This window comes from Coregonus clupeaformis, chromosome 29, assembly GCF_020615455.1.
Source record: "Coregonus clupeaformis isolate EN_2021a chromosome 29, ASM2061545v1, whole genome shotgun sequence".
Taxonomy (NCBI): domain Eukaryota; kingdom Metazoa; phylum Chordata; class Actinopteri; order Salmoniformes; family Salmonidae; genus Coregonus; species Coregonus clupeaformis.
This window is the reverse complement of record NC_059220.1, coordinates 21,833,828-21,861,599: the sequence shown is the minus strand read 5'-3', so window position 1 is coordinate 21,861,599 and position 27,772 is coordinate 21,833,828. Positions and strand designations below refer to the sequence as shown.

The 27,772-nt window shown below is 43.1% G+C and overlaps 1 protein-coding gene across 2 annotated transcripts in view; it reads left to right on the top strand.

Annotated features, from left to right (window-relative positions):
* Positions 1-7,487: 7,487 nt before the first annotated feature.
* LOC121544836 (hypoxia-inducible factor 1-alpha-like) overlaps positions 7,488-27,772 on the top strand; it is a 45,618-nt gene continuing 25,333 nt past the window's right edge. The window contains exons 1-2 of one of the 2 annotated variants that reach the window (XM_045209125.1): positions 7,488-7,860; positions 16,358-16,551. In XM_045209125.1, the coding sequence (XP_045065060.1) occupies positions 7,829-7,860; positions 16,358-16,551 (226 nt within the window). In that variant the 5' untranslated portion in view covers positions 7,488-7,828. Of the gene's footprint in view, positions 7,861-8,212; positions 8,383-16,357; positions 16,552-27,772 lie in introns of those variants that run through there. The other variant, XM_045209124.1, reaches the window with a different exon arrangement.

Sequence of the window (27,772 nt, the reverse complement as noted above, 5' to 3'; positions counted from 1 at the left end):
ACATGTCTATGTCCTGGAAAGTTTGCTGTTACTTACAACAGTCATGCTAATCACATTAGCGCACGTTAGCTCAACCGATCCCGTAGAGGTTAAAGTCGCTGAAACATTTGATGAATGAGAACTTTCAATCCCTTCTCAATATCCCAGTAAAACCCTGCCAGCACTAAACTCACATAATCCCACCTCTATCTTCTTTATTCTATGATTTACTGGAACATCAGTTCAGCTCAAGGCATTGATCTCGGGAGGCACCAGTGCAACATACTAATCTGGTTTAATCAGACATTGACAAACGACCCGCTGTCGTGGGCTGCTCAGTTCATCACTCCCATTCTGTTTTGCTTCAGCAGGATGGTTCAGCAGCAGCAAAATCTGTGGGAAGCTTCAAAGTTGCAAAGTAAATGGGGAAGGAGTAGGGTTTTTCCCAGGTGAAAGAGGCCACATTGTTGACTAAAAAGGTCTCCAAAAAAGTAAATGAATCCATACAGCCGAATAATAATTGATAATAGACCATAATTGATTTCCATACATATACATTTATTTCATATCAATATTAATATAATCCAAGTTTTTTTCATAACAGTAGAAACAAGTGTCATTAATCACCCACAGACTATTCCACCCTGACAGAGTTCCTGTGCATTGTTTCACTCGAAATGATTGCAAACGTGACTTTCATTTAAATTAAGCTGCAGCAAAGAGGTGCTTTCAGAGAGGGGCAGAGAAAAGAAACAGAAAGAAGATTTAATTTAAACAGAAAAAGTACCATAGTTGACTCATTTCTTTAGTAAAAAGACAGGTGCTGCTGATAATATTGGAATTAATGGCGCCGGAGAAGATGGCTGTCGTTTTACAGCCCTCTAACCAATTGTACTATTATGTGTGTTTTTCCGCGTTATTTGTAATTTATTTTGTACATAATGTTTCTGCCATCGTCTCTTATAACCAAAAAGAGCTTCTGGATATCAGGACAGCGATTACTCACCTCGTATTGGACGAATAATTTTTCTTCAACGAGGCGGCCGCGAAGGATATCCTACAGACACCCGACAAGGCTCAAATCCCCGTCATTCGCATGAGGAAGAGACGGAGATATCGTGGACGTAGGTCGGGGTGCCTTGTAAGAATCCGACGGCGAGTGAGTAAACTGCCGCTCCCATCAATCCTATTAGCCAATCTTCAATCATTGGAAAATAAATTGGATGACCTAAGATTACGGTTATCCTATCAACGGGACATTAAAAACTGTAATGCCTTATGTTTCACCGAGTCGTGGCTATACGCTACATCGGCAGGATAGAACGGCTGACTCCGGTAAGACAAGGGGTGGCGGTCTGTGTATATTTGTAAACAACAGCTGGTGCACAAAATCAAATTCTAAGGAAGTCTCGAGGTTTTGCTCGCCTGAGGTAGAGTATCTTATGATAAGCTGTAGACCACACTATTTACCAAGAGAGTTTTCATCTATATTTTTCATAGCTGTCTATTTACCACCACAAACCAATGCTGGCATTAAGATTGCACTGAATGAGCTGTATAAGGCCATAAGTCAACAGGAAAACGCTCATCCAGAGGCAGCGCTCCTAGTGGCCGGGGACTTTAATGCAGGGAAACTTAAATCCGTTCTACCTAATTTCTACCAGCATGTTAAATGTGCAACCAGAGGAAAAAAAACTCTAGACCACCTTTACACACAGAGACGCATACAAAGCTCTCCCTCGCCCTCCATTTGGCAAATCTGACCATAACTCTATCCTCCTGATTCCTGCTTATAAGCAAAAACTAAAGCAGGAAGCACCTATGACTCGGTTAATAAAAAAGTGGTCAGATGACGCAGATGCTAAGCTACAGGACTGTTTTGCTAGCACAGACTGGAACATGTTCCGGGATTCTTCAGATAGCATTGAGGAGTACACCACATCAGTCACTGGCTTCATCAATAAGTGCATCGATGATGTCGTCCCCACAGTGACCGTACGTACATACCCCAACCAGAAGCCATGGATTACAGGAAACATCCGCACTGAGCTAAAGGGTAGAGCTGCCGCTTTCAAGGAGCGGGACTCTAACCTGGACGCTTATAAGAAATCCCGCTATGCCCTCCGACGAACCATCAAACAGGCAAAGAGTCAATACAGGACTAAGATTGAATCGTACTACACCGGCTCTGACGCTCGTCGGATGTGGCAGGGCTTGAAAACTATTACAGACTACAAAGGGAAGCACAGCCGCGAGCTTCCCAGTGACACAAGCCTACCAGACGAGCAAAACCACTTCTATGCTCGCTTCGAGGCAAGCAACACTGAAGCATGCATGAGAGCACCAGCTGTTCCGGATGACTATGTGATCACGCTCTCCGTAGCCGATGTGAGTAAGACTTTTAAGCAGGTCAACATTCACAAGGCCGCAGGGCCAGACGGATTACCAGGACGTGTACTCCGAGCATGTGCTGACCAACTGGCAAGTGTCTTCACTGACATTTTCAACATGTCCCTGACTGAGTCTGTAATACCAACATGTTTCAAGCAGACCACCATAGTCCCCGTGCCCAAGGACACTAAGATAACCTGCCTAAATGACTACCGACCCGTAGCACTGACGTCTGTAGCCATGAAGTGCTTTGAAAGGCTGGTCATGGCTCACATCAACACCATTATCCCAGAAACCCTAGACCAACTCCAATTTGCATACCGCCCCAACAGATCCACAGATGATGCAATCTCTATTGCACTCCACACTGCCCTTTCCCACCTGGACAAGAGGAACACCTACGTGAGAATGCTATTCATTGACTACAGCTCAGCATTCAACACCATAGTGCCCTCAAAGCTCATCACTAAGCTAAGGATCCTGGGACTAAACACCTCCCTCTGCAACTGGATCCTGGACTTCCTGACGGGCCGCCCCCAGGTGGTAAGGGTAGGTAACAACACATCTGCCACACTGATCCTCAACACGGGGGCCCCTCAGGGGTGCGTGCTCAGTCCCCTCCTGTACTCCCTGTTCACCCATGACTGCATGGCCAGGCACGACTCCAACACCATCATTAAGTTTGCAGACAACACAACAGTGGTAGGCCTGATCACCGACAACGATGAGACAGCCTATAGGGAGGAGGTCAGAGACCTGGCCGTGTGGTGCCAGGATAACAACCTCTCCCTCAACGTGACCAAGACAAAGGAGATGATTGTGGACTACAGGAAAAAAAGAGGACTGAGCACGCCCCCATTCTCATCGACGGGGCTGTAGTGGAACAGGTTGAGAGCTTCAAGTTCCTTGGTGTCCACATCACCAACGAACTATCATGGTCCAAACACACCAAGACAGTCGTGAAGAGGGCACGACAAAGCCTATTCCCCCTCAGGAGACTGAAAAGATTCGGCATTGGTCCTCAGATCCTCAAAAAATTCTACAGCTGCACCATCGAGAGCATCCTGACTGGTTGCATCACTGTCTGATATGGCAACTGCTTGGCCTCCGACCGCAAGGCACTACAGAGGGTAGTGCGTACGGCCCAGTACATCACTGGGGCCAAGCTTCCTGCCATCCAGGACGTCTATACCAGGCGGTGTCAGAGGAAGGCCCTCAAAATTGTCAAAGACTCCAGCCACCCTTGTCATAGACTGTTCTCTCTGCTACCGCACGGCAAGCGGTACCGGAGTGCCAAGTCTAGGTCCAAAAGACTTCTCAACAGCTTCTACCCCCAAGCCATAAGACTCCTGAACAGCTAATCATGGCTACCCGGACTATTTGCACTGCCCCCCCACCCCATCTTTTTACGCTGCTGCTACTCTGTTAATGATTTATGCATAGTCACTTTAACTCTACCCACATGTACATATTACTTCAACTACCTCAACTAGCCGGTGCCCCTGCACATTGACTCTGCACCGGTACCCCCCTGTATATATAGCCTCCCTACTGTTATTTTATTTTACTTCTGCTCTTTTTTTCTCAACACTTTTTTTGTTGTTGTTTTATTTTACTTTTTTATAAAAAATAAATGCACTGTTGGTTAAGGGCTGTAAGTAAGCATTTCACTGTAATGTCTGCACCTGTTGTATTCGGCGCATGTGGCCAATAAAATTTGATTTGATTTGATTTAATACTGCCATCGTTGAGGCAGAGTCAGAGGACATGCATGTGTAACCCATGTATCTGATGTCTGGCCTGAAAAAGTATGGCATGTCATACTGCTTTTGGCCAGACAGTATCAGATACATATAGTAAGACAGAGGGGTGCTGTTTTGCCTTGCTCGGATGCTTTCTCCGTTGAGATAGTTTTAGCCACTTGCGAATTGAAGGAAAGTTGGTAGGTGCGCAGTGCACTGTTCAGATGCTGGAATTATTTTGGATGAACGTGCGAAGGTAACCTACTTTTTGAAGTGATTTGTTTGACAATCAGATAAAAACATCATGACTGGTTGTGTTCATGGCACATTAAAAGGTCATACGTTTTTACAGTTAAATGACATCGCTTTACTATAAAACCGCATTCGTCCACCCATAGCAATTTGAGCACTGGTGTGGACATTTGGTTAAACCACTTGACTCTTTGCCTGTATTTGTTTACCTCCCTATGCCTCTCAGTCCAGCAGCTTTTCCCAGGGCCTGTTCTGAGTGGATCAGTGGAGGCTGGTGAGAGGAGCTAGAGGAAGATGGGCTCATTGAAATGGATGGAATGGAATAAATGGAACGGAGTGAAACCTTTGGTTTCCATACGTTTGATACTGTTCCATTTACTCCATTCCAGCTATTACAATGAGCTAGTCCTCCTATAGCTCCTCCCACCAGCCACCCCTGGAGTGGATAGACATATGACCCTTGTCTAAACTGCCATTATACACTAGCTCTGATTGCTGCAGGTGGTGACTCTGCAACAGCTGATTGGATCTCAGTTTACTTCCTCTGTCCTGGCTGATTGATGATCTGGAGGGGACTATTCAAACTGGCTAAAAGCATTATGGCACAGGCCTCAATATGGCATCTACCCCACACAGCAAATGACGTGGATGAACCAGGACTACTTTCATGTTGGGGCCACTTCTTGTAGTATTTGAGCATCAGTATTCCCTAATTTCTCTAACGTCGTGTCACCTAGTTGAGCCAACATATTCCGGGAAACACATCTGCTGCTTTCCAGGCAGCAAAAATAATAATCAAACTTATGAGACATCAAATCAAATCAAATGTTATTTGTCACATACACATGTTTAGCAGATGTTATTGCGGGTGTAGAGAAATGCTTGTGCTTCTAGCTCAGACAGTGCAGAAATATCTAACAAGTAATATCTAACAATTTCACAACATATACCCAATAAACACAAATCTAGTAAGGAATGGAATTTAAGAATATATACATATATGGACAAGCAATGACAAAGCGGCATGGACTAAGATACAGTAGAATATTATAGAATAGAATACAGTATATACATATGACATGAGTAGTGCAAGATATGTAAACATTACTAAAGTGACTAGTGTTCCATTTCTTAAAGTGGCCAGTGATTTCAATAGGCAGCAGCAGCCTTTAATGTGCTAGTGATGGCTATTTAACAGTCTGATGGCCTTGAGATAGAAGCTGTTTTTCATTCTCTCGGTCCCAGCTTTGATGCACCTGTACTGACCTCACCTTCTGAATGATAGCGGGGTGAACAGGCAGTGGCTCGGGTGGTTGATGTCCTTGGTGATCTTTTTGTCCTTCCTGTGACATCGGGTGCTGTAGGTGTCTTGGAGGGTGGGTAGTTTGCCCCCGGTAATGCATTCGGCAGACCGCACCACCCTCTGGAGAGCCCTGCGGTTGCGGGCGGTGCAGTACCAGGCGGTGATACAGCCCAACAAGATGCTCTCAATTGTGCATCTGTAAAAGTTTGTGAGGGTTTTAGGTGCCAAGCTATCTTTCTTCAGCCTCCTGAGGTTGAAGAGGCTCTGTTGCGCCTTCTTCACCACACTGTCTGCGTGGGTGGACCATTTCAGTTTGTCAGTGATGTGTACGTCAAGGAACTTGAAGCTTTCCACCTTCTCCACTGCGGTCCCGTCGATGTGGATAGGGGGGTGCACCCTCTGCTGTTTCCTGAAGTCCACGATCATCTCCTTTGTTTTGTTGACGTTGAGTGAGAGGTTATTTTCCTGGCACCACACTCCCAGAGCCCTCACCTCCTCCCTGTAGGCGGTCTCGTCATTGTTGGTAATCAAGCCTACTACTGTTGTGTCGTCTGCAATCTTGATGATTGAGTTGGAGGCGTGCTTGGCCACGCAGTCATGGGTGAACAGGGAGTACAGGAGGGGGCTGAGCACGCACCCTTGTGGGGCCCCAGTGTTGAGGATCAGCGAAGTGGAGATGTTGTTTCCTACCTTCACCACCTGGGGGCGGCCCGTCAGGAAGTCCAGGACCCAGTTGCACAGGGCGGGGTTCAGACCCAGGGCCTCGAGCTTAATGATGAGCTTGGAGGGTACTATGGTGTTGAATGCTGAGCTATAGTCAATGAACAGCATTCTTACATTGGTATTCCTCTTGTCCAGATGGGATAGGGTAGTGTGCAGTGTGATGGCGATTGCATCGTCTGTGGATCTATTGGGGCGGTAAGCAAATTGAAGTGGGTCTAGGGTGACAGGTAAGGTAGAGGTGATATGATCCTTGACTAGTCTCTCAAAGCACTTTATGATGACAGAGGTGAGTGCTACAGGGCGATAGTCATGAATTACAACACATCCTCAGCGGTGCAAAGAAAGCCTTCAACTGTATTTGGTAATATTTACTTGGAAAGAGTTTGAGTTTGGAGTGGTAATACTGCCATAACCCACCACTCTTGAACCATAGGCCTAAAAACTTTTTGGTAAAAAATGCTTAACTTCTCATTGTAAAATTGATGGAAATGCTCATGTTTTATTACTTTGTGTAGATTGAACTGAGATTATTTGCTGTTCCTCTTTAATTGAATTTGTGAGGGAAATGACATACAGATCTGGTAAATGTGTCATGCTTACATTACAATGATAGCAGTTCAGTCAACTTTGGTGTAAAGAAGAGAAACCAAACGAATGGAATGTACAGTTACAGTACCATAGAGTTCGTGCGCACCGCCGGTAGAGGCATGTGATTGCGCGCGCTCCCGAAAAGGCAAAGAAAAAATGGAAGGCCACAGAGTTTCTAAACCCAGAGGCGCGACATCGTGAGACTTCCGGGAACCAGCCCGGGGTTTGAGAAGTCAATGAAATAAGTGAAAAATTATTCGTTAGTTGTTCATTTTCTCGAAATCTAAAGGCACAACCTAGATTCGAGACAATGTCTTAAGTAGTTAAACATGTTATTACTCCAACCTCATGAAAGTGACAAACTGACATGTTTTAATTTTCGTCAAAAACAACTTAATATCGAAGGAGTTGACGGCCTGCACATGCGCAGTTCGGCGCGAGACTACCATTAGACCTGTAATGACATGTTTCTACGCATGAGCTTAGCTAGCCAACAAGTGTGATCGGGGATTTCTATTGGAGAAGCAGTTTCTACCTATCTTCATACTGTACGGTATTTGACCTAGCTGCTAAGCTAACTAGCTACAACGTTGTTCCAAGCAACCTCTAGCGTGGCACCTCATGCCATTTCGAAGGAATTAAAACACATTCTTCTGCACTCATGTTTTGACTTAAGTTTCAGCGATGGAGGCTTGACCTCTCCGAATTGCATTCATCAACAACTTATGAAAACACAATTAACGGATTTAATTTGACTAGCTACGTGAATTTTCGCTTGTTTTTGTACGGGCCCGACACACAGTTTGGTATCTTCTTGGCTGAGGCTCAAAAGAAGTCAGTCGTTCTGAAAATGGACACAGAAGTTGTCCCAGAAAAGAAAAGGTACGTTAGCCTCTAGCTAACCAGCCGATTAGCTAGCTAACTTTACTAGGTAACGTGAAGTAATGTGTTGTGTTTCGTTCTGCTTGGTTTAAGATTTTGAGGCGTTTGCGTAACTAGTTAGCTAGCTAAAGCTAGCCTAGCCAGCTATAGTAACTGTTAGTTAGAGACGACTCGATATTTTAATTTCTAGAACTAACGTTAGCTAGCTAACAAACGTTTTAATAAGGCTGCCGTAAATTAGTGACACTGACAGCCAGTGTGTTAAAAGGTCGCGAGATATGGGTCCACTTGCTGTCACTTGATTTGCCCTGTTGCCCACCTTGACCTTCTTGGTCCCGAGACATATCACGTATGGGACATGTTCGACCACGGAATACACAGGAATGATAGTGAGAGCTTTTTTTTGAGTTGCTGAATGCAGATTATGAACGTTTTGATGAATTGTTGAAATATGTATTTTTGAGGTTTGCAAATGTTGAGTCAAGAACAGGCAAGAAAGCCAGTTGTCACGTTTACTTCAAGGTATGTCAACTCCATTCTCTGGCCTTCATTGTAAAGGTGTTGCAATCTATTGGAAGATGCTGCTGTTAGTGGTTGCTCCTTAAAATATTCAGAATTCAATTAAAACTGTTTGGCGCCTCAATAATTTAGATCGTTTAGTTTCCATAGGCCAATTTAGTGGTATCAGTGTGAACCAATGTAGGCTGTTATATGGTAGACCACTACTTTTGTTGTTACAGTGTAATATTCTCTGGGGCTATGTGGGTAGAATTTAGACATTTATACTTAAATAGGTTATGAGGTTTGCGTCGGCGAGGGAGCTTTTATTTGTTACCATATACCTTACTTAAAACTGCTGAAATTAATCCAACATACTGTTTTGCTCTCTATGCCTACTTTCACAACAATTTCACACTGCTTTTCCGCAGGTTCTTATACCAAAACAGAAAGCAAAACCATTGCAAAAAGTGTCAAGGTTATTTTAATGTTATAGTACTCTGAAGTGTTTGCCAGTCCACAGATTGCTGTGACCTTATTATTTCTGTATCACTTCTTAATCACTGAGAGCCTGACGTCAATGGGAGTTCCTGGCATAAAGTGTGCGGCAATTCACTGGATGCCAGGAAAGGCCTTTAATTGGCACTTTCTTTGTACATAGGCCAAATTAAGTAAAAAGCCTGTCCACCGAACAAAACATCTATTTAAGATAGCATTTTTGTGTGCAAGTATGGGTCTTTCATGATCCATGGGCTTTTTGCACATCTGTGGTCTTAAATATATTTTGTATCATAGGCATATGGCTATCTTTAAGGCGCTGACAGACAGCTAGCGGCGGACGGGGTGTCAGACATTCCGACCTGTCTCTTGCAGTCACGTTGCGCATATGTATGTATATATACACTACCGTTCAAAAGTTTGGGGTCACTTAGAAATGTCCTTGTTTTCAAAAGAAAAGCAATTTTTTTGTCCATTAAAATAACAACAAATTGATCAGAAATACAGTGTAGACATTATTAATGTTGTAAATGGCTATTGTAGCTGGAAAAAGCTGATTTTTAATGGAATATCTACATAGGCGTACAGAGGCCCATTATCAGCAACCATCAGTCCTGTGTTCCAATGGCACGTTGTGTTTGCTAATCCAAGTTTATCATTTTAAAAGGCTAATAGATCATTAGAAAACCCTTTTGCAATTATGTTAGCACAGCTGAAAACTGTTGTGCTGATTAAAGAAGCAATACAACTGATCTTCTTGAGACTAGTTGAGTATTTGGAGCATCTGCAATTGTGGGTTCAATTACAGGCTCAAAATGGGCAGAAACAAATAACTTTCTTCTGAAACTCGTCACTCTATTCTTGTTCTGAGAAATGAAGGCTATTCCATGCGAGAAATTGCCAAGAAACTGAAGATCTTGTACAACGCTGTGTATTACTCCCTTCACAGAACAGCGCAAACTGGCTCTAACCAGAATAGAAAGAGGAGTGGGAGGCCCCGGTGCACAACTGAGCAAGAGGACAAATACATTAGTGTCTAGTTTGAGAAACAGACGCCTCACAGGTCCTCAACTGGCAGCTTCATTAAATAGTATTCCCAGATTTTGTGGTCTCTCGTTTCTCCATCACATTTTGCGCAGTGTTGCTGGAGCAACATGCTCTGCCACTTCTCACAATGGTGTTTAGATCAAAGCTGAATCAATATCTTGGAAGATCATCTAATGATTTATTATTCTACATAACATAACCAAATATAATAGCATAGTATAGCATTACTGTTACACCAAAAACACCACCTAATTTCTTATGAGATTGTAGGATGGTAGCTGAAATAGTAAAATGATCATGCGGCCAAAACTCAACAATGCGCGCCACAAGGCAGAATGTGCTTTGATTGAAACAAAATACAGGAAGGCTATATACAGTTTAACACCATCTTCTTTTAATGTGCTCACTAAACAGTAATTCAAGAAGATCTAAATGCATATTCCCATGAAACTGATTGAGATCAAATGATTGGCATGTAGACGCAATTTGGACATTTCACTGGTAAAATGTGAAGAATTATCATTCACGGTTGACATTGATGATGCCATGGCCTATTTTGAAATAAGGTATGGGTAACTTGTTTGAGTGTATTTAAAGTATAAAAAAATCTTAAATGTGTGGGCATAGTCAGATGTTGCAATTGGAGAATGCATATATATATATATATATATATATATATATATATATATTATTATAATAGTTATATATTTTTTACTTTTTACCGCTTTTTCTCCCCAATTTCGTGATATCCAATTGTTAGTTACACTCATGTCCCATCGCTGCATTTCCCGTACGGACTCGGGAGAGGCGAAGGTCGAGAGCCATGCATCCTCCGAAACAAGACCCTGCCAAGCCGCACTGCTTCTTGACACACTGCTCGCTTAACCCGGAAGCCAGCTGCACCAATGTGTCGGAGGAAACACCGTACAACTGGCGACCATGTCAGCGTGCATGCACCCGGCCCTCCACAAGGAGTCGCTAGAGCGCGATGGGACAAGGACATTCCGGCCGGCCAAACCCTCCCCTAACCCGGACGACGCTGGGCCAATTGTGCGCCGCCTCATGGGTCTCCCGGTCGTGGCCGGCTGCAACACAGCCCGGGATCAGATAATGCATTTTATGCCTATTCTATAATGTCGGTACAAGCGTTGAAATTATATAATTTTGATTTTGATTGCTCTCTGGCACCTAAATAATTGGCACTACTCCATGAGCGAGAGGGGGATTTGTGTGTGGGGGGGTGCTGCCAAATGTTTTTATTAATGTTGGTTACACCGGCAAATGTCCCGCAAAGTCATCCTGTTGTCCCGCATTTGGGTATTTTAAATGTGGTCACCCTGCTAACGCTATCAGTTTAGAGAGTCACGTTGAACAATAACAATAATAGTTTTCGAATCCATTTCTGTTGCATGTAAATATAATAATATAATATGCCATTTAGCAGACGCTTTTATCCAACACGACTTAGTCATGTGTGCATACATTTTTACGTATGGGTGGTCCTGGGGATCGAACCCACTACCCTGGCGTTACAAGCGCTATGCTCTACCAATTGAGCTACAGAGGACCACCCATACGTAAGGATATGTTTTTATGCATGCCTGTGGCTTTAAAGCGATATTTTTTTCACGTCGATAATGTTTGTTTATTTTGTTGCTATGGTCACCGGCGTCTGTCGCCCTCTTGTGTGAAGGCGCTAATAGCATTGACTAGAGGGAGAAGTGGTGTACTCGGCTGGGAACTCGTCGATATTCCGCTGGCTGCCTGAAAAGCTCTTAAATCCTGTTCTGTACTAATTCTGTAGCTACAGGATGGACCTATTTCATCAGCTTCATTTCCACAAGAGCATCAAACCAAAGCCTGGAGTGATGTGTCTGAGATGTATCATTTTGGGTTTGAGAGATGAATATTTATTCGAGATTGCAAGATTATTTGGAGGGATCAGAAATAAGAAAATGAAGAATTTGTCAATGTGCTCCATTGAAAATAGATTCTTAGAATAGTTTGTAAACAATTTGTTGTTTTGCACAGTGCTCTACTGTCCACTGGTACAGCCTGGAAGAGGTTATGTAACACAACAGCCGAGGCTATGTTTTCTGTTACACTGAATGCTAGTGACAGATCACCCGAAACAGTTCCATGTAAAAGCAGGGGTGTGGTCATTGGTTCAAACCGTTGCAAGCGGTTGTGTTTTGCAACGAAAACGAAAGTTCTAATGGACAAATTGGTTCCTAGTGAATACACCCCAGTTCAGTCCGTGTTAATAATTCAGTCAGGGAATGGGGTAACAATAAAATTGGTAAATGTACAGCACTGAATACGACACCTGTCTTTTGACCCATGTCTACCTGTTTGAATGACTCAGCTTTATCTTAATTACTTTCTTATATAATGGCGAGTGTTTTATTATAAAACAGGGCAATTTAAGGCTAACTAACAACATACAGCGTAGGCCTTACTAGCACATTTGTTGTATCTGCAAGGCAAATGACATGCAGAATGCTGGTAGTCATGCATGTGCATAGGGATGTTATGAAATGGTGGCCTCTTTTATCCTCTGTTTTGAGATCAAGGGTTCTGTTTTCATCCCATATTTGTGATCCTCATGAAGGATGAGGATCAAGGCAGTTCCTTCTGCTTTTAGAGAAAAGAACAGCCTCCCGTCTGTAGTGTGGAGGGGGTGATGCACCAATAAAACAGCAGCAGGAGATTCCTGTATACTGTAGTAGCCTTTGTTTGTACTGCACAGAGTTCACTTTGTAGATTTTGTGCTTCAGTCTAAACCAGGACTTTTCAGATTGAGGGTTTCCAGACATTTCCTGTATTCTCTGTGCATAAGCCATACTTGTCTGTCAAATCAGAATAGATTCCATACAAATACATAGCACAGAGATACGTTTAGATTTTATTTTACCTTCATGTGGCCGATTTCCACAGGTGAAGACCTAGATACTCATATATTTAAAAAATGTTTTGCCTCACTTAGCAGTGGTTGGTTTGTTGAAAGCAATGATTATTGAAATATGTTGCTATGGCAAGTGACCAGGAAGGACTCTGTAGCGGAGGGTGAAAGTGTGTTGATGGCGCTATGCAGAACTGGTTGCATAACACAGAGGATCAGCTTTCAAACTCAGACCCCAGAAAGGCAGACAGTCAGGGCCTCATGTGGTCTGGGAGAGCTGACTGAGGATAGTGTAAATATTTGGCCCCCGCTGACTGAGCTCCTGACCTGCACAGTCAGTCTGTCAGCTTGGTAAATAGGCACAGACAGAAAGTCAGACTGCTACCTACCTACTGACTGCCTGTCTGTCAGTTTGACTTCAGGTTGAGGGAATGCATGGGTTAGTCTCATCATGCATGCACGTGATGCAAAACCTGCAGACCCATTCACTGATCATGCAAAATATTTGGGTTGCAAAGCAGACCTCCATCTAGGCTACTCATTTGTGTGTGGACATGTACATTGAGGTGGATCAGATTCTGTCATTAACTGTTAGGAGGGACTTGTTTCTGTACTCTAAAAAACGTTAGGAAATGTGCGAGTCTATATAAACTAGTAGTAAATTATATTTAAATAAATTACATTCCATTAGGTAGCTGATGCATTTTCCTGACTTACAGACAGGCTCAAATAATATAATGTGACCAACTCCATAACAGATAAATTGCAATTGTTTCAGGTTTCGGAGGGCTTTTTTACTGACGTCTTTATTTTCATGGAGAGCGCTGCACTCTGTTTGATTTACGCTGCTGTCTGTAGGGTTAAGACCACAACTCAGCAGCAGCCTCTGGTATGCATTGGTGTCATTGCCTTGACTTGTGTCTACAATCTCTACATGCTTCAATACATCTGGACAAGACAGACAATAAGCCAAGCATGTGTTCACATTACATGTGGGAGATAAAACCAGTCAAAAGTTTTAGAACACCTACTCATTCAAGGGTGTTTCTTTATTTGTACTATTTTCTACATCAAAACTATTAAATAACATATACAGAATCACGTAGTAACCAAAAGTGTTAAACAAATCAAAATATATGTTATATTTGATATTCTTCAAATAGCCACCCTTTGCCTTGATTACAGCTTTGCACAATTTTGGCATTCTCTCAACCAGCTTCATGAGGTAGTCACCTGGAATGCATTTCAATTAACAGTTGTGCCTTCTTAAAAGTTAATTTGTGGAATTTCTTTCCTCCTTAATGCGTTTGAGCCAATCAGTTGTGTTGTGACAAGGTAGGGGGGGTATACAGAAGATAGCCCTATTTGGTAAAATACCAAGTCCATATTATGGCAAGAACAGCTCAAATAAGCGAAAGAAACGACAGTCCATCATTACTTTAAGACATGAAGGTCTGTCAATACGGACAACTTCAAGAACTTTGAACGTTTATTTCAAGTGCAGTTGCAAAAACCATCAAGCGCTATGATGAAACTGGCTCTCATGAGGACTGCCACAGGAATGGAAGACCCAGAGTTACCTCTGCTGCAGAGGATATGTTCATTAGAGTTACCAGCCTCAGAAATTGCAGGCCAAATAAATGCTTCACAGAGTTCAAGTAACAGACACATCTCAACATCAACTGTTCAGAGGAGACTGTGTGAATCAGTTCATCATGGTCGAATTGCTGCAAAGAAACCACTACTAAAGGACACCAATAAGAAGAAGAGACCTGCTTGGGCCCAAAAACACGAGCAATGGACATTAGACCGGTGGAAATGTGTCATTTGGTCTGATGAGTCCAAATTGGAGATTTTTGGTTCCAACCGCTTTGTCTTTGTGAGACGCGGTGTGGGTGAAAGGATGATCTCTCCATGTGTATTTCCCACCGTAAAGCATGGAGGAGGAGGTGTTAGGGGCGGCAGGTAGCTTAGTGGTTAAGAGCATTGTGCCAGTAACCGAAAGTTCGCTGGTTCTAATCCCCGAGCCGACTAGGTGAAAAATCTGTCGACGTGCCCTTGAGCAAGGCACTTAACCCTAATTGCTCCTGTAAGTCGCTCTGGATAAGAGCATCTGCTAAATGACTAAAATGTAAAAAATGTGTTATGGTGTGGGGGTGCTTTGCTGGTGACACTTTTTGTGATTTATTAAGAATTCAAGGCACACTTAACCAGCATGGCTACCACAGCATTCTGCAGCGATACACCATCCCATCTGGTTTGGACTTAGTGGGACTATCATTTGTTTTTCAACAGGACAATGACCCAACACACCTCCAGGCTGTGTAAGGGCTGTTTTACCAAGAAGGAGAGTGATGGAGTGCTGCAACAGATGACCTTGCCTCCACAATCCCCCGACCTCAACCAAATTGAGATGGTTTGGGATGAGTCGGACCGCAGAGTGAAGGAAAAGCAGCCAACAAGTGCTCAGCATATGTGGGAACTCCTTCAAGACTGTTGGAAAAGCATTCCAGGTGAAGCTGGTTGAGATAATGCCAAGAGTGTGCAAAGCTGTCATCAAGGCAAAGGGTGGCTACTTTGAAGAATCTCAAATATAAAATATATTTTGATTTATTAATCACTTTTTTGGTTACTACATGATTCCATATGTGTTTTCATAGTTTTGATGTCTTCACTATTATTTTACAATATAGAAAATAGTAAAAATAAAGAAAAACCCTTGAATGAGTAGGTGTTCTAAAACCTTTGACCGGTAGTGCATATATATATTTGACAAGAAACTCTGAAGGGGATTGAAAGGAGATGTTTTATTGTCGTCTTTGATTCGGCAGGCACGTTTTGTTTTTTCCCCAGGGGATATTTGTTAGTGTATAGTTGAGCTCTAATATATTAGCCTACATGTTTTAACATTCTCTCACTCAATGGAGAATCGCAATGTGGCCTATTTTTGTACAGAATTTATCTTAGTTTTCTGGACCTCTTTGGGACCGATCTTAGAGAAGCAGAGACTGCATTGTTTTTCCACGTGGTTCAAAAGTTGCTCCTTTTGTTCATACTATGGTTGCTGTTGCATGAAGTGGACAATTTTAGGAGGCTGTCATTTGTCCAGTAGCCTGTGTGTCTTTAATTTAAGTGTATGTGTCCCAAAAGAGGCCTGTCTGTCCCTCCTCGCTGTCCCTCAGTAGTGGAGGATTGTAGCATTGGCAGGTGGAGAGGCTTGGCAGTGCACCAAGCAGGCAGAGTGGAGAATCTACTGCGTATCACACACAACCAAGTCCCCACTCCCAGCCAATCACTCCATGGGGGCTCACTGTGCTTCCTTTGGTTTACTGCCAATAAGACGGCAGGCAGGGCCAGCGTATGTAAATGAGCCTACTAGGGTGAGATGGCTGGACTGAGAGCTTGTTGCAGACCCCAGCCGATGCAGCCTTCCACACTGTGCCTTGCCAGTGGCTTAGTGCGCAGAGTGGGCAGGCAGACAACAAGGATGGTGGTGTGTGTGTTTGGCCCGGGCTCTGACTTGCATCTTGTTGATCGGCCTGTCTCCCACAGCAGGGTGAGCTCGGAGCGGAGGAAGGAGAAGTCCCGGGATGCGGCGCGATACCGGAGGGGGAAGGAGTCTGAGGTGTTCTACGAGCTGGCCCAGGAGCTGCCCCTGCCCCACAGTGTCACCTCCAACCTGGACAAGGCTTCTATCATGAGACTGGCCATCAGCTATCTGCGCATGAGGAAACTGCTGAGCACAGGTCAGTACCCCCTGGGGAGTGAGGAAGAGGAATATGGTAGTGTCCAAATTAGAGGGACAGAGGTGAGTGGTGGGGGGGCGGATAGGGTCCAAAGTGCCTGGACTGCTCTGGGAGATCTATAAACTTGCAGACAGGAGAATATACAGTGGGGTCTGAATTATTGACTTGATAAAGAGGAGCAAAAATGCCATGTAAGCAAAAATGACCGTATAAAATATATAATTCAAATACTGAGCTATATTGTATGCTGAAAAGAAAGGGGAACTTATATTATTTTATACTAACACAATTGCTCATAGAAAGAGATTTTGTTTAAAAGATGGGTCAAAATTATTGACACCCCTGTTTTTCAATACCTTTCAATACCTCCTCTTGCTAGGATAACAACCCTTTTTCTAAAATGTTTTATGAGTTGGAGAACACATTGGGAGGGATCTTAGACCATTCCTCCATACAGAATCCTTCCAGATCCTTGATGTCCTCGTCTGCGCTTATGGACTGTCCTCTTCAATTCAAACCACAGGTGTTCAATGGGTTTCAAGTCCGGAGACTGTGATGGCCATTGCAAAATGTTAACATTTCTTTGTTGATTTTGATGTGTGCTTGGGGTTATTGTCTTGCTGGAATATCCACTTGTCGACAAGTTTCAGCCTCCTGGCAGAGGCAACCAGGTTTTTGGCTAAAATGTCCTGGTACTGGGTAAAGTTCATGATGCCGTTAACCGTAGCCCTTTACACTCGTACCCGTGTAGTGGTTGAAGTGGCACATTTGGGCACTTGTACAGTAACATGCTATACATTAGGCCTGCATGATTAATTTAATTTAAATCGGAATTGCGATATTGACATTCGCAATATTCATATCACAAGAGGCTGTGATATTTTGAAACGCCACTTAGCCGTCTGTAAGTTCTCTCTTGGTCTCTCCTCTTTTGGACACTTCTCAATCCCACACACACACCAAGCCCTGCCCCCTGTCACTCGAGCAGGCAGTTCCTCATGCTCAAGATTCACTCTGTAATGCATTCATTGACCAAACAGCATGCGGTCAACAGGTTTTTCCAAACAAAAACGATGCAGCTTATTCAAATCTTATTAAAATAAATCCATGTTTTCTATATTATACTATTCATTTGTCTAACTTGATCCCTGCAAAATGCTAGTTAGTTGGTCTTAACCTAAAATGTGCCTAAAAAATGTGTGTTAGCCCCTAATGCTAATCGCTAGCTAGCTAGCGATCCACATCCCTGAATTATAACAAACCTTTGCTATAATACAGGCTGGTACCAGTGGTAGAGTATATCAGAATTGTTTGTGCAACAGCTTGTTCTTAATCAGAGAGGAAAAGGCAAATCATATTCTAAAATCTTTGTCTGAATGTACCTACTTAAATCTAATTAGGGTACCATGGGAGACACTGACCAACACATGGTTCACAACCATGTCCTCCTTACTTTTTCATTCATTGTCATGCCAAAGAAAACTACATTCCAAGTGCCCACTGTATTCCAGCCATAAAATTAGAATGATCATTCTATTTCTATGATTCCAACAGTTTACCCAAGTGTTTTGATCTATAATCGCAAGTAAAATCGCAAAATGTTTGGTACAATAAATCGCAATTCGATTTTTTGCCCATATCGTGCAGCCCTAATATACACTGCTCAAAAAAATAAAGGGAACACTAAAATAACACATCCTAGATCTGAATGAATGAAATAATCTTATTACATACTTTTTTCTTGACATAGTTGAATGTGCTGACAACAAAATCACACAAAAATTATCAATGGAAATCAAATGTATCAACCCATGGAGGTCTGGATTTGGAGTCACCCTCAAAATTAAAGTGGAAAACCACACTAGAGGCTGATCCAACTTTGATGTAATGTCCTTAAAACAAGTCAAAATGAGGCTCAGTAGTGTGTGTGGCCTACATGTGCCTGTATGACCTCCCTACAATGCCTGGGCATGCTCCTGATGAGGTGGCGGATGGTCTCCTGAGGGATCTCCTCCCAGACCTGGACTAAAGCATCCGCCAACTCCTGGACAGTCTGTGGTGTAACGTGGCATTGGTGGATGGAGCGAGATATGATGTCCCAGATGTGCTCAATTGGATTCAGGTCTGGGGAACGGGCGGTCCATAGCATCAATGCCTTCCTCTTGCAGGAACTGCTGACACACTCCAGCCACATGAGGTCTAGCATTGTCTTGCATTAGGAGGAACCCAGGGCCAACCGTACCAGCATATGGTCTCACAAGGGGTCTGAGGATCTCATCTCGGTACCTAATGGCAGTCAGGCTACCTCTGGCGAGCACATGGAGGGCTGTCTGGCCCCCCAAAGAAATGCCACCCCACACCATGACTGACCCACCGCCAAACCGGTCATGCTGGAGGATGTTGCAGGCAGCAGAACGTTCTCCACGGCGTCTCCAGACTGTCACGTGCTCAGGGTGAACCTGCTTTCATCTGTGAAGAGCACAGGGCGCCAGTGGCGAATTTGCCAATCTTGGTGTTCTCTGGCAAATGCCAAACGTCCTGCACGGTGTTGGGCTGTAAGCACAACCCCCACCTGTGGACGTCGGGCCCTCATACCACCCTCATGGAGTCTGTTTCTGACCATTTGAGCAGACACATGCACATTTGTGGCCTGCTGGATGTCATTTTGCAGGGCTCTGGCAGTGCTCCTCCTGCTCCTCCTTGCACAAAGGCGGAGGTAGCAGTCCTGCTGCTGGGTTGTTGCCCTCCTACGGCCTCCTACACGTCTCCTGATGTACTGGCCTGTCTCCTGGTAGCGCCTCCATGCTCTGGACACTACGCTGACAGACACAGCAAACCTTCTTGCCACAGCTCGCATTGATGTGCCATCCTGGATGAGCTGCACTACCTGAGCCACATGTATGGGTTGTAGACTCCGTCTCATGCTACCACTAGAGTGAAAGCACCGCCAGCATTCAAAAGTGACCAAAACATCAGCCAGGAAGCATAGGAACTGAGAAGTGGTCTGTGGTCACCACCTGCAAAACCAGTCCTTTATTGGGGGTGTCTTGCTAATTGCCTATAATGTCCACCTGTTGTCTATTCCATTTGCACAACAGCATGTGAAATGTATTGTCAATCAGTGTTGCTTCCTAAGTGGACAGTTTGATTTCACAGAAGTGTGATTGACTTGGAGTTACATTGTGTTGTTTAAGTGTTCCCTTTATTTATTTTAGCAGTGTACATGACGTCAGAGCTCTGGCTCTGCGCCTCACAGCGCTGTAAGGGTTTTGCAACAAACAAAAAAATTGTCTGAGTGAAGGGAAATGCAATAAATTAAGATGACTCCGATGTATTGTGAAAGATGAGACATTGAGGATTATAATAAATACCACTTTGATGTCATACAAGCAATGTGCACTTCACATTTCCAAATCATAAAACCCATGTCATACAGTGTCAACGTTTATGATCTCTATGTTTGATGTACAGTTACAAGATGACGTGTCGTCATACCCTGGGTTGTTCTGAACAGAATGAGCATATGTTTGTTTGTTTATTGTGAAGAAAATTCACTGTTGCACATGCACCTGAACGCACTCATGGCTAATTTCTATGCGCATCAAAATTAGGATCTGTTTCTCTGATTTGCCACATGAAAGCCTAAAACTGTAAGATCGTATTTTATAACATAGCTACAGTAGTCATGTTGGCAATAGAACAAGCTTTCAAATCCTGGCCACCTGACCCAGATGTTTATTTTTATTTTTTATCTTTATTTTAAAAGGGAAAAACAGACTGAGACCTGGATCTCTTTTACGGCTGTGCCCTGTGTAAACATGTTGACATGTACAGTTTTAGACATACAGACAAGAACATTTCAAACATACAAAACAAAAACACAATTCAACAGAAACAATCACAGACAACATCATATTGATCCTCCATAACATTTTAAAAATGGGCAAGGGACACCAGAGTGTCTAACTTAAGTTCGATCTGCAGTTTGTTCCATAAATAAGGTGCAAAGGAACTGAAGGCAGTCCTACCCAACTCTGGGGAGACCACAGAAGTCTCTAATGTAATCCACATCTGTGATCTGTTTTTAAAATTAGTATATCTAGTGGAAATTAATGATGATATATATGGAGGTAGTTTTAAAAGAAGTGCTTTATAAATAAACAAGAGAGCATGTTGCTCTCGCCTCACAGATAGAGAGGCCCAACCCACATGTTGATATAGGATACAGTGATGAGTTTTGTAACTATCACCCGTGATAAACCTGAGTGCACAATGGTAAATAACATCCAGTGGTTTTTAATGTGTTTGCCGATGCATGCATATAGATAATATCACCATAATCTAAAACGGATATAAAAGTAGCCTGCACAATTTGTTTTCTATTTACGGAGGACAGACAAGCCCTGTTTCTGTAAAGGAACCCTATCTTGAATTTGAGCTTTTTTCCCAATTCAGTAACATGTTTTTTAAAAGAAAGCCTATCATCTAACCATACCCCTAAGTATTTATATGCAGAGACCTGTTTGATTTGAGTACCATCCAAGCTAGTGATTACAAAAGTGTTTCTAATTGAGAGTTTAGACCTAGAAAAAAACATGACATTTGTTTTCTTAGCGTTTAAAACAAGTTTAAGCTGTAAAAGAGACTCCTGTAGTATCCTAAAATCAGACTCCAACTGCATTAAAGCTTGGTCCGCTGTTGGAGCAATAGAGTACATCACTGTGTCATCTGCATATAAATGGAATTTACAATATCTGACATCATCACCAATGTTGTTTATATAATGTGAGAACAATAGTGGGCCAATTATTGAACCCTGAGGGACCCCTTTAAGTAACTGTAAGGGGTCAGACTTGACCCCGTCGACCATGACGGCCTGAGTTCTATCTTTAAAATAGTCATAAAACCATCGACAGGCATCAGTGCCCAGTCCTATAGATGACAGCTTACTCAAAAGGATAGCATGGTCTACAGTGTCAAAAGCTTTTGACAAATCTACAAACAACGCAGCACAGTGCTTTCTATCATCTAAGGCATTTGCAATATCATTTACAACAAGCATAGTGGCCGACGTGGTACTGTGTTTAGATCTAAAACCAGATTGATTGGGGCTAAAAATACTGTTAACAGAAAGAAAAGATTGTAACTGTTTGTTGACTATAGATTCTAGGATCTTTGCCAGACAAGGGAGCCTAGAGATGGGTCGATAGTTATCCAAATCACTACCGTCACCTCCCTTATGTAATGGCAGAACAAAAGCTGCTTTCCACACCTTAGGGATATTTCCTGTGCTTAATGTTAGATAAAAAATGTGTGTCACTGAACCAGCAGTGATAGGTGCAGCACACTTAAGTAAGTACGGGTCTAAATTGTCAGCGCCTAAGGATTTCTTAGTATCAATGGCACACAGGGCAGCTAGAACCTCTGCTTCAGTTATTTTCTGGAAACTAAAAACAGGGTTACCATTTTTCAGAGTAACAGTTGAAAAGCAAGACGAAAAATCAACTAACTGGCCAGTACCACAATGGCCACTTTTCTTTTCAAATAAAAAACCAGCAGAGATGAAATGCTTATTAAAAGCGTCACAAATAAGAACCAAGAACTGGTTCGGTTTCTTACTCTGTGATTCTTAAGCGGGGCATGTTTATCAGACATAGAGGTAACAATAGAAGATAAAAAAGCAAGGGCTAAAACCGGGTCCAGAAAGCAGCAAGTGGATAAAAGCTCAGAGTGATATAAGTCAAGGATAAAAGGGTTGGTTTAGTTGTCAGCTGAGTTAGATTTAGCTCAGTACAAATATATTTTAATTTATCGGATACTGGTGAAAGCCAATCCAGGTTAAAATCTCCCAAAATCAGTAATTCAGAGTTTGCATAGTTAGACAGTATATCAGACAATTTGCATAGAGTACAAGGAGGAGCTGAGAGGGGGGCGATATACCCCTGCTAGAGTTAAATGAGCATTATTATCAAGTACCACATTTAAAACTAGACATTCATATTGCTTTGGGACAGAGGTTGATATGGACACAAACATTTAAGCAGCATTTTACATAAATCGCGATACCACCACCTCTACCAACTCTATCAGCTCTATAAATATTGTACCCAATCAACTGAACATCTGAATCAGGCACAGAATCACACAGCCACGATTCAGATACAATCAGTACGTCAACATTTTGATTGTGAGACCAACATTTAAATAAAGTCCAACTTTTGGATCAGGCTTCTAGCATTCAAATGAATTATTCCAATGCCATTGCTACGGGAATTCATATCAGATGGAGTATCCAAGGTAGCACCTGAAGCTGCACTGAATGAGAAATAAACCATTTTCGGGCTATTGACAGAGCTCAATTTTATGGGGACAAGATTACTACTAACAATACCTCTCTGCATGTAAGTAGTATTCGCAATACGGTGATTGGACAATAATCTAGGAATTGCAGAAAGGTTGTTAGCTGAAGTTTGTTCCATATTTGCAATTGAGGGACTAATTAATGAAACTGGGAGAGGAGCATTGAACATAGTCTGATAGGGGAGCGTACAATCCCAAAAGTCAACCCCCGAAAATACACAACGTCAGGTATCAAAGGCTCTACATGAGGCAAGAGTAAGAGACATGTTGGTGGAGAGGATGCTGGAGCCATACCTGTTAAGATGTAAATTGTCCCGAAGAAATAGACCTGGTCGGTCTGTAAAAGCTGCAAAGTTATCCACAAAAGGAATTCCCATCGTGCAGCAGTATCCCTTAAGTCAGGTGTGTAATTGGCATATACGACTAAAAACCATATCCGTGTAGCGTGGGGATGGAAAAGGACCGGAAACAACACACTGCTTCCCAGATTCCAGCAGCGTATTTATCAATGTTTTAAAATAGTCTCTCAATTTCTCTGACTGCTGGAGTTTAATGTCATTTGACCCAACATGGACAATGACAGTTGAAGCGGCGGAGTGCTTGCTAATAAGTAGCGGTAGCATGGAATTTAGGTCAGGGATCCTAGCGCCAGGGTAGCAGAAAGTCTCAGCTTTCCGGATTGAAACGTTTCGGACCATGGATGAACCCACCACGAGAATGGAAGGCCTACAGATGGGTTTATTGGGTAAATGACGGGGCCTCTCCCGGGTGATCTGCCACCTAGCAGGTTGAGGGGGGCTAGCAGCTGAGACTGACGACCTAGCGGTAGGCAAGGAGAGCAGATGAGTGTGCTTGGGCACTTCCACCTGAGAGTGAGACGGCAGCAGTAGAGATGTACAGCAGGGGTGTCAAACTCATTTTAGCTCAGGGGCCACATGGAGGAAAATATATTCCCAAGTGGGCCGGACCGGAAAAATCATGGTATATATAACTTAAAAACAACAACTTCAGATTGTTTTCATTGTTTTAATACGATCAACATAAAACATAAAGCTGGAGCCTGAGGACAGTGTGTCCAAAATAGTACAAGCACAACATCACTATTAATCATAAAACACGTCAAGTTTATTTGAAAATTCTAAAGAAAAAGAACACACAAACACACAATGCCTCAGTGATTAACAGAACTGTTTCACAGATCACAGAACTATATCAGGGTGTCATTTCTCAGGCAGAAATGTAGATAAAAATAATGAAATCCTGTTCCCCTAACAAGTGCAAGAACCACAGAGTCAAGAATAGGTTAAATATACAAATAAAATAAATTAAAAACAATAGCACATCAACATAAAAACATATAAAGCTGGAGCCTGAGGACAGTGTGTCCAAAAGCACAATATCACTATTAATCATAAAACACCTCAAGTTATTTGAAAGTTCTGAGGACAAATAACACACAAAAACACAATGCCTCAGTGATTAACATAAGTATATCACAGATCACAGAACTATATCAGGGTGTCTCATGCAGCACTTTAAGTGGGGTTGCATAGTTTATTTGACTCCTGATACCTGGCATCTTTTAGCTTTCAACAGCGCATCAATATCAGGCATCTCATCCTGAGTGGCAGCCAACTTCAGGATGTGATTCAAGTGCTTGTGCGTGAGACTTGAGCGTAGCTTTGTTTTATTTATGCTCATTACAGAGAACTTGCTCACAAAGATATGTGGTTCCAAACATGCACAACAGTTTTGCAGCGAGGGCTGTCAAGTTGGGGTAACCTGGCAAGAGATTCTGATAAAATGTGTCCAAGCCAGCTGCGGCAAATTTGCCCTTCAAATCCGAGTCACACTGCAAGTCTATTATTTCAAGTTGGATGCTGACGGGCAGAAAAGAGGGATTCACGGTGAATGGCGAGCAAAAAACGTTGAAGTCTTTCTCTAGTTCACCAAAAATCTGAAAGCGTTGCTCAAACTCCCGTAACAGTCCCGTTATTTTATCTTTGAACCGCTTCATGTCTGCCACATGTTGGGTTGCGCACACATTTTTCAGACAGGGGAAGTGAGCTGCATCACCACCGGCGAGTTGCGTCTCCCACAATGACAGCTTCAACTTGAAAGAACGTATGCTGTCATAATACTGCGTGACAACTTTGTTGCGCCCTTGCAGCTGTTTGTTCAAGTTATTCAGGTGCTCTGTAACATCCACCATAAATGCAATGTCCTGCATCCTTCTGCGGAATGAAATTCTAACACTGGTTTTCCCTTTTCTTCCATGAACTGTTCAATTTCGTCTCGTAAATCAAAGAAACGCCTCAGCACAGCACCTCGGCTTAACCATCTTACCTCAGTGTGGTATGGCAGGCCATAGATGTGGTCTTTCTCTCTGAGAAGGCTGTCAAACTGACGGTGATTCAGGCTTCTGGATCGGATGAAATTAACAGTTTGGATGACCACCTTCATGACGTTATCCATCTTTAATGACTTGCAACACAAAGCCTCCTGGTGCAAAATACAGTGAAAAGTCCAAAAATCACGTCCTCCATTTGCAGATTGCACTTTCTCTCTGAACTTTGTCACAACGCCTGCTTTTTTCCCGATCATTGAGGGCGCACCATCTGTAGCCAGGCTGACAGCGCGGGACCAGTCCACTCCGACCCTGTCCTGCGCGTCGACGAGTGTGGTAAAAATATCAGTTGCTGTCGTTGTATGTGTCATCGGCACCAACTCCACAAACTCCTCGGTGACGGTCAATGTGTCATCAACTCCGCGGATGAAAATGGCCAGTTGTGCAACATCTGTAATGTCCGTGCTTTCATCAATTGCAACTGAAAACGCAATAAATGACTTTACTTTTTGCTTCAACTGGCTGTCCAAATCCACTGAAAGATCGGAAATCCTGTCTGCAACTGTGTTTCTTGTCAGGCTGATATTTACAAAAGCCTGACGCTTTTCAGGGCACACAATCTCCGCTGCCTTCATCATGCATGTTTTACAAATTCACCCTCACTAAATGGTTTTGAAGCCACTGCGATTTCATTAGCAATTAGGTAGCTAGCTTGCACTGCAGCGTCACTGATGTCTCGGCTGTGAGTAAACACAGACTGCTGTTTGTTCAGACCCGCCAACAGTTCATTCACCTTCTCTCTTCTCCGCTGTCCTTGAAAGTTGTCATATTTGTCGGCATGAAGACTCACATAGTGGCGACGAAGGTTATATTCTTTCAGCACTGCAACATGCTGTGAACACACCAAACATACAGCTTTCCCATTCAATTCCGTGAATAAATTGGAGGATGACCATTTTTCTTGGAACACTCTGCGTCCACTTTTCTCTTTTTTGACAGAGACATATTGGGGCAATGAGGGTGCCAAAGCACATAATGTTAAAAGTAGAAGCCGTAATAAATATTGAGGGCAAAACAAAGTAGCTCATCCGGACTGGCTGCACGTGCTTGACCTACTTGCTCTGCCCCGGTATATACAGTTTGCTTGTTTAACACAATTGCTATTGCGCCATCCAGTGGATGCAATTGGAACAACAGTTTATTTTATTGAAAAATTGCAGCGCATTTTTATACTTTACAAAATCATCTCGTGGGCCGGATTAAACCCGTTTGCGGGCCTGATCCGGCCCGTGGGCCGGACGTTTGACACCCCTGCTGTACAGTATGATTGGAATGCACTTCCAGGTCTTCCAGGACCTTGAATCTCCTCCCCAATTGTAGCACTTCCGAAACATTTGATGGATTCCGTTTCCTGGAGTGCTTTACTCCCCGGACAGCAATCCAGGCATCCTGAAGCGGAGCAGAAGGGGTGGAACAGACCAGGAGTTCCTCGTCCTCCTTGATCTGGCGCAAGACAGATACTCTCCCCTCCAGCTCAGCGACTCTCTGGATCAGGTACTGGCAGGTGGTACATCCAGGGGTGAGCGAAGCCATGAGAGACATCCAACTTTCAGCTTGCTCCTCTCTGTAGGTCGTCTCGTCGTTGTTGGTAACCAGGAATCTGGGACACAAACTTGCGGTCCCAGCCGTAAAGGCTGACCGCGTCGCGGAATCAGTAGCAATGCAAACTTTAGCTATGATTTTAAAAACGATTTCATAAAAACAACAAACCGAGTGTAGGCAGTACACGGTTCTGTTGCGCGCTCTGATGACGTCTGTTGCGTGACGACGTCGAAGTGTAGCCACACTTTGAGATTGAGATTTATAATGGACCGTTTTTGGATTGCGTAAACAACAACAGTAATTGTCTGATGGCAGGGATGCAGGGTTGTATTCCAAACAAAACAACTACAAGTGTGCTTGCTCTAGTTCCTCAACGGCACAGCTAGGAGAACAAAAAAGTACCTTATAGTTGAAGACTCTTCTTTGAGTGCATTGAAATTGCATTAGGAACTGTGCACTCTTTGGAGAGGTGTGTGGCTACTTGGAGACACCAGTTAGTCCTCTCACTCAAACCCTTGTCATTTTGTTTGATGTTGCACCTACCCAACATTTTTCAGGAATAGTCTTATCATGTTAGTGATCCTGAGTATTTTTTTTATCCACCAATGCGGCAAAAAGAACAGTAAATGTAAAATGGACATAAAATCAACAGTTTAATGTTTGGATTCAGTCTTGTCAGGTGAACTGTTGTGTACTCACCTTTTGGTCTAATAATTTTCCAATTATCTTTTCCCTTTCAATTGCTACCATGGTTATGCATATGCGTTTTCATATTTCTTCTTTAAGAAGCATTTCAATTTAGCCCTATCCATTAGGGCTGGGTGCTATACCGTATTTGACTATATACCGGTATTGATGCACGGACCGGTTTGGGTTTTTACTTTACTTTCTATAACGATATTTAATGTTTGG